We start from the raw sequence: 11,654 nt of genomic DNA on the forward strand, positions 1-11,654 counted from the left end.
GAACTGAGCGATCGCAGATTGTCCTGAGAACCACTCGACAGGGACACACATACTCCCTCTCCATCAAAGTCATTGTGGAAAATGTGTTTAACAGGATCAAAGAGTCCATTGTAGAGTACATAATGACCTCCGACAAAAGGCAACATTTTACCCCAACTGTAGAGACACATGTAATTTAACTCTCTGTCCTCTTAGGAATCACTGGTAATGGAACAAAACACCTGCTGTTATGTGAGAAAAGAGCGTGACAGTCAGGATTTTCAGGGGCATTGGACAAGGTCACAGAAATTATGTTTTTCTACAGCTTCAGTTTGTGATCGTGGTAAAAGCAGCTTGCTGTGTTGCTGGAGGGCAGAGCGGCTGCACAACCTCCCACCCCTGCAACACACACACACACACACACACACACACACACACACACACACACACACACACACACACACACACACACACACACACACACACACTAACACCTCAGAATGGCATTGGAGAGGATTTTCCAGCAGTAAATTAAATACAGAGCAACTTATACACTTCATATTTACAGTTTAACTGCCCAATATGGAAGCTCACGCTCTTTTTTTTATAGTCATACCCCGCTCTACAGTGGACAATATTCGGACGCTAAATCAAATTTGAAAATTAAAATGCAATATAAACAACGTAGCCTAATTTTCCATTTGTGCAGACATGACCACTGCTGTGGCAATTTTAGCGCCCGTACCACTAGTTTGATGCAACACAGTCGGTGAAATTGCACTGACAGATGTAATGAGTGGTTGAGCCAGCACGAGTATCGATATGCAAACAGTGCTTAAGGGCGTTTCTACATCCACTTATGGCTAACTGTGGGCGTGGAAATAAGGGTTGAACATGTTCCATAATGACTGAGATTTAGAAAAACAGAATAAGGTGTAGGTGTGGCTTTATAAATCTGACGAAAATTAATGCGTATGCATATTTCTGTATTTGTCTCACAGTTTTAGTCGTCAATCTCCGCAGAGATTTAGACATCTGGCCCCTGCTGTTTACGCCTCGTTTCCACACAGCACTGTGCATGTGTGCAAGTCAAACAAAAGTTCATTGCTATGGGCTATGGGAGCCTCCGTGATCTCTGATGTGTATGTGAGACTTTTGGGCTGTAATTTGCCTCGAGTACGTTGTAAAAAAGTGAACTTTTGCGGACAGACGATACAGGAAGTTAGCAAATTAATAAACTGTTGAATGTGATACAGCTCTATCTACTAATGCTGCTACCAATGTTAGCTAAATATGCCGTCAAACTTTTCACTGAGAAAAAATGTATAAATGTGAATCGTCTACAAACAGACAGTAACTCATTGATGTAGTAACTTCTCTCCCATGTCTAATTCTATCAACTATGGGGCGCTATTTTCCAAGCTACTGTAGCTGTCATATTTGCTGCATCAAGGCTTTTGTCATTTGAAGTGGGCGTGGTTTCATCTCTCAGCCCCTTGCCCACTTTTTAGCAAAATTGGGGATGAAGTTACACTTTAAAAAAACAAGGTAGAAGCATTCGAAGTTTCAATATAAGCTTAGGTCCTTCCTTTAAATAAGTGTTGCCAGTGTGTTGAATCTTCTGATATTTCCCAATGACCCACAGATGTAATCAAATTCCTCGACCTTCTGAGGCTTAAATGTCAATAACACTTTGATGTGGACTGTTGATACTGACCGTATACAGGCAGCTCTCCACCACAGCAGGTTCAGGGACCAGGCCAGGAAGACAACGGGCGATGTAGCGCTGGAGGATGTCAATATCAGACCTGTCTGTCTGCTTGTCTCTCTGGTCTGGGTCTGTCTCACCGCCGCCATGGTAGCATACCTGCACACAGAATGACAGCGTCAATATTATTTCTATATGAATCACTAAGTTTGGTAATCCTGCATACTTGAATATGTATAATGAAAAGCAGCAGCAGTATGCCAACACCATCCAACTCTTACTTCGTATTCAGTAAGGTTTATTGGTATTTATTGAATTTTTGAATGCTTATAGTTTATTTACTTCTAGCATAAATTCAGCATTTATTCATTTAGTATTCAGTAATCCATAGTCTTTGTGTCATTCCTGCCTTGATGTTTACTGCCACCACCATCATTTGAATGACAATTCCACAAATCCATAATCTTTCTTGTATTGACAAATGTAAAGAGGAGTCGCATTTTAAATAATGACAGAAAGCAAAGAAGACCATCTTCTGGTCTCGATGCTGAGGGTGGAGCAGGAAGTTGGTTTTAAACACATGAAGTGATTTTTTTTTTTTTTAGTTCAGATTCAGAAAAAAAAAAGAACTGCTCGATGTACTGACTCGTACACAATCTGTGATCCACATGTAAACAAATGAACTGACAGGTGTTTTAATACAACAGCTAAATCTAAGTGAATCCTGTTCCTCATGTTGTTTATATCCAGCCCGGTCGCACAAAACTATGTATGAATGACATGATAATGCGTAAGGGAAGAGCGTGCCATAAGAAGGATTAAGAAGATTACTCGCATGATTGTCCATAGTTAATCAAGATTAATCACACATTTTTTTTATCTGTTCAAAATGTACATTAAAGGGAGATTTGTCAAGTATTTAATACTCTTATCAACATGGAAGTGGGCAAATATGCTGCTTTATGCAAATGTATGTATATATTTATCATTGGAAATCAATTAACAACACAAAACAATGACAAATATTGTCCAGAAACCCTCACAGGTACTGCATTTAGCATAGAAAATATGCTCAAATCATAACATGGCAAACTGCAGCCCAACAGGCAACAACAGCTGTCAGTGTGCTGACTTGACTATGACTTGCTCCAAACGGCATGTTATTATCATAAAGTGGGGCATGTCTGTAAAGGGGAGACTCGTGGGTACCCATAGAACCCATTTTCATTCACACATCTTGAGGTCACAGGTCAAGGGACCCCTTTGAAAATGGCCATGCTTTTTTTTTCCTTGTTTGGAGTGTTATTTAGCTAGTATGACATGATTGGTACCAATGTATTCCTTCATATGATGCCAGTATCTTCACTCTAGCTTTAAAACTGAACCTGCTACAAACTAAAAATAACAAGTTGCGTTAATGTGTTAAAGAAATTATGGCGTTAAAACTAATTTGCGCTAAAAGCCCTAGTTTATACACATACACTTACACACAAAGTTTTGTCTGGTCTCTCTCTGGTATAAATATGAGGTAGCCTACTATCGGTGAGCTTTGGGTGCCAACAGATGGGTACAATATTTTTTTTTTTTTTTTTAAAGTAATTTTTTTGGGGGCATTTTTCCATTTTTATTGAGGACAGTGGATAGAGTCTTGAAAGGGGGGAGAGAGAGAGTGGATGCGGAAAGGGCCACAGGCCGGATTCGAACCCGGGCCGCCGCGGTCAGGACCAAGCCTTGATACATGGACACCCGCTCTACCAACTGAGCTAACCCAGGCGCCCGTACAATATTTTTTTACTCCATTTCTCATTCAATGTCAGGATGTCAGTGACGCTGATAGGCTTTTGCGACACAGCAAATTTCTTGCTCGAGTTGAAATTTTTCAACTGGCACGAATATGCGAATGACGTCCTTTTCATCCTTCGAGACATTCAAGCATCCGGCGCGAACTTGCGTCTATTCGACATTGACTTTGTATGAAATCACGCCGCACGAAAGGCAGATGTGCACAAGTAATGAGAAAGTGAATTTTTCATGATGTCCCCTTTAAGACAGAATCCCACAGCTCTGTTTATGCAGTGCTGAATGGGCTTATTTTAGAGTTTCATGTAAAGCGAAGTAATAAGGCAGGAAATGATACGTTTCTCATGTCTACGTTCCTTATTTAGGCTCCTAATGCCAGCAAATGCCAGTAAATGACAAAAGGGGAGGAGGAGTGGTTGTCATACACACACTCCAAACTTCTAAAGCTGCTTTTTTTGTGAGCTCCTGTCAGCCAGGTCTGACACAAACAGTCTCACCCAGAGAACAGAGGCACAGCGAGGAGGCTGAGGAATTAAAAGAGCTGCAGATTTTATTTTTTTCCTACAGGATTTTCTGATTTAGAAAAAACCTTCTGTCATTATCATGCAGTAAAAACAAACAATACTAAAACAGAGTAATTCAAATATTCTTCTCTGCTTCATTGGGAGATTTTTTCTTTTTTTTTCAAACTATGTTAAATGGCCCAAACATTGGGCATACAGTAGCTCTGGTGACTGTGTCTCAGAGTGAATAATGTGACGTGGCATCACCATCTGTCCACCCCTCTCTTCATTGCATGTGGTCTGCTATTAGGCTCTGAGCTCCTGCTGGCCCGCCATAATGCCCAAAATAGAGATGTGCCATCAGATGACATCAAACCCAGCACAACTCCCATAACTAATCTGATGTTGAGGTAGAACAAATCACATTTTACAGTTGTCTTTGCAGCAGTGTTTCTATTTCAAAGTGGACTGCAATTGTACCACAGTGGCAATGTGGTTCTCCAAAGCAACATTCCAGCCACATTTTGCACAAATCTGTCTCTGTTTTCACCGAGCAGTTTATAATGAATGGATTCCATGTGTGATATGGGTGAGCAGGGTTACATAAATTAATAATGCGTATTTCGGACAATACATTATCAGTAATTGTACAAAATCTATGTTAATTAGTATTAATTCTAATTAACAAATAACACATAAACATGAAAATATCACTTATTGAAATATACTGTACAATATACAGTGCCTATTAAAAATATTCACCCCTTTGGAAGTTTACATTGCTGGCTTTTTTGACACCAATGTGACACGTCCAAAACTGATGCTAGAGGGGAACCTAGAGTGACATAGTTTGAAGCACAAGAACACTGACCAAGCGTCGGTATTTGACGAGTGAGAATCTGTTGGTACAGTTATTAATTGCAGCCCCAATACCTGATTGGTTGGTCCACCAAAGATTAGAGTGCCCCTTCAAACATGCATGATGTATATCTGAAACTAAGAAACTGTTTAAATAAAAAATGAATACTAAAAAGCTGATGAAATTTTATCAGAGCCACATCCTGCAAACTAAATGTTGTGTGCATGCTCATTTATCTTAATTTAATAAAGAGCAGGGTTTGCTTCAGTGCACACACAGCACTGGTTTAGATACTAATGTTGAATAATGAAGTCAAATGATCAACTAGAAAAGCAGATAGATGAAATCACATTTACATTAAAAAACAAAAACAATCATTGATAAAATCTATTTGATATTATTACCATGAATATTTAAGGTATCTGTGCAGAATCTAGAGTTACTCTTCTTGAGGGTTCAGTACTGTGACATACCTTCACCAGGCCTGGGTACTCATTGGATGGGAGGCCATAGATGTGTTCTTTGGTCTCCTCGCACTCAGTCACCAAGAAGCATGGAAAGCGCTGCTTCACGTCGTATGATCCGGGAACCTTCTCTTTCCAGTAGCACACGTTGATTTTCACCACCTATAGTAGAGAAACCAGGAAAACCATTAGTACCAGCCAAGTCCCCAGAGATCTGGCTGTCACTAAAGACCTAGTGATTGACCATAGTGTATACTGTGCATTAGTTCTGATGTACAGAACTCCTTGATTGAAATTCAGAGAGTTTCTCAAGCACTAGCTGCTGTGTAAACAGCCTAATACTCCAACACGTCCTCCAAAAAAACAAAATAAATACATATGCTGTTGGTGTTGTTTATCACTGTCTACCATAACTGTTAAAATATGACCATTACAGTCTTCTGATCCAATACTTCTTACAACAACTTACAACAAGTCAGATGTCAATATGTTTGCTGTAATAATTCCTCTTGTTCACACTGGCCATTAAAGGACCAGTGTGTAGTATCTGGCGGTATCTAACGGTGAAGTGAGGAGATTGCAACCAACTGAAGCCTCTCCCGTGTGCCAAGGGTTTTGGAGAGCTACGGTGGCCGACGCAAAAACACGAATGGTCCTCTCTAGAGCCGTTTGGAGCGTAGAGTGTGTGTATGTGGGAAGTGAGTGGGAAGCAAGAGAGAGAGTGCGGCGGCGACGGGAGCGAGTAACGTTATTAACTCCGGCCCAAACAGGAAAAGTTAACAGTTTGTCGGTTCTGGGCTACTGTTGAAACATGGCAGACTTCGTGAAGATGACCTGCTTGTTTCTATTTTTTCAGTTATTTTTTCTGGATTTTCCATCTACCCAAATGCACACATTTTGGATTTTACAATTTAACAATTCCACTAACATGCAATATCACATTATAAACTTCTACCCAGATTGGAATAAAACAATCAGATGTAAAAGCAGCACACATTTCTCTTTTACTATGAAGTGCTATTTTAGTCCTTTTTACTTTTGTCACAGCCATACCAGTTGTGTGCTAAGAATGTAAAGCGTTTCCTGAGGATGGCGTTACATGAAAGGCGATGACACCAATAATGTCAACACTTGATCTCCTATTTGAAAACTGTTGATTTTGGTCTGATTGTGGTCCAAGAGAGAAAGCCTCCTGGAGTGTCCAGCATACAAAGAGTTCATCCTCTGGGCAGCATTGATGTGCTGTGCTCAGTAAATTGAATGCCAATGCTTTTTCAGATTTGTGAATTCAAACAGATGGCACAAGAGGAAAGGTCACAAGGACACCAAAAACCATGAGGGACCATGAATATGCACATCAAATGGAAATGTGATCAGAAGTTTCCCAGATGCCTCGTCAAGGGGAAGAGTGTTAATAAAGTGTTATTTTTGGCCTGATGGTGGCGCTAGAGGAGAGACCAGGGCGTCGTTACGATCTCTAGTAATTGTCCTTTGCGGTATTTGAATGTTCATACAAAATGTCATGGCAATCTTGGTAGTTGTAGAGTGTGTGTTAGGTCCGTGTACCCTCCGTCCGAAGCGGTGTTCAAATTGTTTGACAATAGGATAAACAATATACGAAGCATTACTTTGTTTTTTCATTTTTCATTTGAATTAAAAGAAACAAAAAAAAACCCAGAAATTATCTTGCTTTTCCTGTTTTCAAATTGTCAATTGGAATATAAATTATATATATAGATTTCATAGCAGAATTCATCAAAACGAGCCGTCCTCTGAGCTGGACACATAACATGCTCAGGGACCATCTACAGAGAAGTTATTGAATTTTTTCGCAATAAAAATTCCCCAAAGGTATACAAAAGCAAATTTTTTCCAAACTTATCGTTGTAGTATAACCAACAGGATACCATTGATGTAGGAAGTGATTTTGGTATCACTACGCTGTATACCAGTGAAGTTATTGTATATTGTTTTAGCATCTCCTTTCGGCGTTGCACTTTGTCCCTGAGCACTGGTCTCACAGCCTCTGCTAACAGAGACCAATGATACAGTATGTGTCCTGCTCGGAGGACGGCTCGTTTTGATCCTGAGAATGAGGTTGTAGCTTGTCGTCTACCTTACTACGGTTAGAAAGAGCCATAGTTTGTTTTTTAACAACGTTTCGCTTATGAGTTATTGATCCTGGAAGTTTGAATCTGTAAATATCTTTCCAACTTTACTAAACTCTCTCTCTCTCTCTCTGTCTGTCTAGGCCTATAGCATATAGCCAGTGACATTGTTTTTGTAGAGACGCAGTATGGACAGATAGACTATAGATATAACAATAAAAGCAAAGAACAAGTCATTTTCTGGTTTTGGTTTAACTTCTATTCCAGTTGCTGATTTGAAGATGAAAACAGGAAAAGCAAGTGGATTTATGTTTTTTTAATTCACATGAAAAAACAGATAATACTTTGAATATTTGTTCCTCCTATTATCAAACAAGTTGAGCACAGCTTTGCACGGACGGTACACGGACCGTGTTACCTCAGATATGATAAGATATATTTTCATTCATTATATATTTATTGTACAACTGATCAATACTACACTGGTTCTCTGCAAGAAGCCCTCCACCCGAATGAATACACACTGGCGCAGAATTACCAGCTAGCAATAAAACCTCCATAACACCTACCCCCAACCTCCTCATCACTTATTTTCCGTCTAATAGAAGTGCAATTACAAAAGTAGCTCCGCGGTGGTAAAGTGAGAATTGGGATTTAATGAAATGTACACACGGTCGTACAAATGACGTCCATCTGAGGGTGGCAATAATAAGGACACATTGTTCAGGAGCTTTCAATGTAATGAACTAACCGGCCGTGCACTCATTCCCAGGGACCATAAAAATTCAGACAGAAGTGCTCTGGCGAGCCAACAAGCTCAGAGCCTGTGCTTTTCTAGCAGTTCACTCAGGCATGGCATTCCCCAGGCCCCCCAGCCTGCTGCTAGCCTGAATAATGCAATTCCAATATCAACTCCAATTCTCCACTCTAACAGCTGTCTGCTTGTTTTCCCATCACCTTCTCTTTTCAGGCTGTGTGGCATATTGCTGGATGGAAAAGACTGCCTTGCTGACTAAGGCCTCTGAGCTGTTTAAATATGGAGGAGTACTGCTTTTGTTTCTGTGGCACGTTCAGGTGGGCATTTAAAGGGTAGGCAGGGCAACTTCCCCAGTGGTGAAAAGAGAGGGAAAGTGGATTAGAGATGGACAAGTTGAAGTTGATAACATACAGAGTCTAATGTGAAATGTGCGGCTGATTCTACTGCGTATCTGGGGCCTGATACACGCTACATAAACCATGAAACACATGGTTTTCCTTAGTGAGCCGAATGTGATATAGTGAAATGGAAATTGAGCGATGGAATTTAGTTATAAAACTATTATTTATTTAGGGTTGTTAGCCAATTTCACTAATTGGTGTATCATTTATTGCAGTTATGCAGGGATCTTTAATTTGATGAAATGATGCCTCTATATGGGAGGCATCATTTAATTTCCCATGTTTCATCCTTATGTGTGGAGCACTTTGTAAAGTCTCCTATAAACTAAATCACATTTAATCATCATTATTGAGATATTACTGTCAATGATGGTTTAAAGGAATACTTCACCCCCGAAATGACCATTTGTATATCAATTATTCACCGTGTTACATTGAATTCTTGAAGAAAACTGTTTTTCTCGGTGAACAGGGAATCCAAAAACGGAGGAAAGTCTTGATGAATTGAAGTAAATGGGGGCAGCAAACAGCAAGACTATATCAAAACATCGGTTTACAAACTCTCACACAACTCGTGCAGTATAATCCAAGTCTCATTTATCCAGTCATATGCTCGCTACTTCCCAAACATATCTATCTTTTCTAAAACCTTACTATTTAAAAAACACGTCCTCATAAATAGTCTCATACTCGTCCGTGCCTGCCTGTTTTAGTGAAGATGTGTCTGGGATTCTCCGTTCACTGTGGAGTCATTGAGTCAATTTACGGTAACACGGGGTGAGTAATTGATATACAAATGATGATTTTGAGGGTGAAGTATTCATTTGAAGGTACATGTGATAAATTATGGAATGAGTGCTATAAATAGCCACAAGCTTGCATGATGGTTATTCGTAATAACCATTAATAATAATAAGAATATACTTTTACAAGTTGGAGAACCGTCACCTCGTCTTTGCCTTTCTTTCCACTGACAGGTGCAAAGACAGGTGGAGTGGAAGTCCGGCTTGTGCACATGCGCTCTGTTGCTTTACAAATCTGACGAAAAGAGTACATATACATATTTCTGTCCTTGTAGGAACAGAGTTTTATGCATCTCGACGTCTCTGTTTGTCCACTAACTTAGTGATGGAGCACGGAAATGTAACTAACAAAAAAAAAACATAGTTTTGGTACACTTGAAACGTTTTGCATCATTACCATGCTGGCTAGGATAAGTATGGTATTTAGCTTTTAAAAACTATTCAAGTTACATTATGGAGAAAAAAATGTGTCCAATTGCTAGTTAAAGTGCTGGCAATGAAACCTAGCTTTTGGTATCATTTACATATACTGTATGTTAACCTCTTGAATCTTAATATTCTACTGGAATTCACAACTGAATACAATAATGATATATGCGCAGCTATATGAACATTATTGCATGTGGGACACCAAGCGTTTGAATACCTCTAGTGGCAACTGAAAGCCAGTGTGGGCCAGCAGTCTGTTAGCCCAGGGTCCAGCCGTGATCACCACACTCTTGGCTCGATAAACACCAGCAGAGGTAGACACCGTCACCACAGGGCCAGGCTGGATGTCTGTTACCTTCTCTTGGTCTCTTATGACCCCACCCAACTTCTGAAACTGTCCCTGGGAACAGAGAACGAGAGAACATGTGTTAATGAACACTATACTATGACATACAGTATAATGCTATACTATATATGCTATACTATACTATTATACTATACTATTGTACTATACAATACAATACTATACTAATATACAATAATATTGTACTATAATACTATACTATACTAATATACTATTCTATTGGACTATACTATACTATACTATACTATACAATACAATACTATACTATTGTAATATACTATTGTACTATACTGTGCTATACTATTATACTATACTACTGTAATATATACGATGCTATACTATACTATTGTACTATATTATACAATGCTATACTATACTGTTGTACTATACTTTACTATACTATACTATTATACTATTCTATTGTACTATACTATACCTTACTATACTTTTGTACTATACTATACTATGTTATCCTAGGCTATACTATACTATACTATTGTACTATACTATACTATCGTACTATGCTATACTATATTATTATACTATACCATACTATATTGGTATCCTGTTGTACTACTTACTCAGATCAGCACAATTCTGACCTAGTCACATGTAGTAGACTAGTAGTTGATAGTGAAATCAATGAATGCACTGATTTACAGTTCCCTCTTAAGTTTACCCATAGCTGAGCTGGCCCTGCACACAGTCATGAGGGAAATTCAGCAGTTTGTTTTGAAAGAGAGAGAAAAAGAAGACATTAAGAAACACGTCACTCTGAGATAATGAAATAAGACGGATCAATTGCAACATATATTAAGATGTAACACTAAAGGCAAAGAGCCTATTAAACAGTCAAAGCATGAGAATTCACAAAGCAATAATCTACCGATCTATCTGTCACTACAAGCTTTAATTTATAATTGACTGCTGCTTCACAAAAAAGCGGCTGAACAATCTGTCCAGTGAATTGAAAATGGCACCTCACTGAAATAACAAAGCAGTGTTTTGTGCTTGACCTGGCAGCCATGGATGAGTCTGTTCTCCTCCAGTGCCTTTGCTCAGTGCTGACAGAGTCCAGTAATGTGAATTTATTGCTGAAAGATATTCCTGGTGTGAGCTATTATTAGATTAAAACAATGGGCATGAAATATGTTCAATTATCCACATCTTGGTATTTTTCAGCCCAATTCTCTAGTTCTTTTGTAAATTTGATACGGTACAGATTCCTTAAATCAAGACACGACTTTCTGCCATCAACCCTGGAACAGACATTAAGGTCAATTTATATTGTTGAAATATTGTTTTGAATAGCATACTGGCTTATTTGCTATTGATGCATTAAATAATGCTGGTAACTTACTACAAAATGCATCTGAAAAGGGTCATGCCTTTTAGGGTGGGAATGATGTCGACACTGTGTGCACTTTCATATTTACCAAGGAGAGAAAGACCTTACAAATATTGGAAATCTTTTAAAAA

The 11,654-nt window shown here is 39.0% G+C and overlaps 1 protein-coding gene across 1 annotated transcript in view; it reads right to left on the reverse strand.

Moving 5' to 3' along the window:
* Positions 1 to 11,654, reverse strand: part of pipox (pipecolic acid oxidase) — a 28,655-nt gene that overhangs the window by 8,426 nt on the left and 8,575 nt on the right. The window contains exons 4-6 of the mRNA XM_074640063.1: positions 10,029 to 10,211; positions 5,323 to 5,475; positions 1,697 to 1,846 (exon numbers count right to left, since the gene is read on the reverse strand). Of these exons, the coding sequence (XP_074496164.1) occupies positions 1,697 to 1,846; positions 5,323 to 5,475; positions 10,029 to 10,211 (486 nt within the window). The remainder of the gene's footprint in view (positions 1 to 1,696; positions 1,847 to 5,322; positions 5,476 to 10,028; positions 10,212 to 11,654) is intronic.

This window comes from Sebastes fasciatus, chromosome 7 (genome assembly GCF_043250625.1).
Source record: "Sebastes fasciatus isolate fSebFas1 chromosome 7, fSebFas1.pri, whole genome shotgun sequence".
Lineage (NCBI taxonomy): Eukaryota > Metazoa > Chordata > Actinopteri > Perciformes > Sebastidae > Sebastes > Sebastes fasciatus.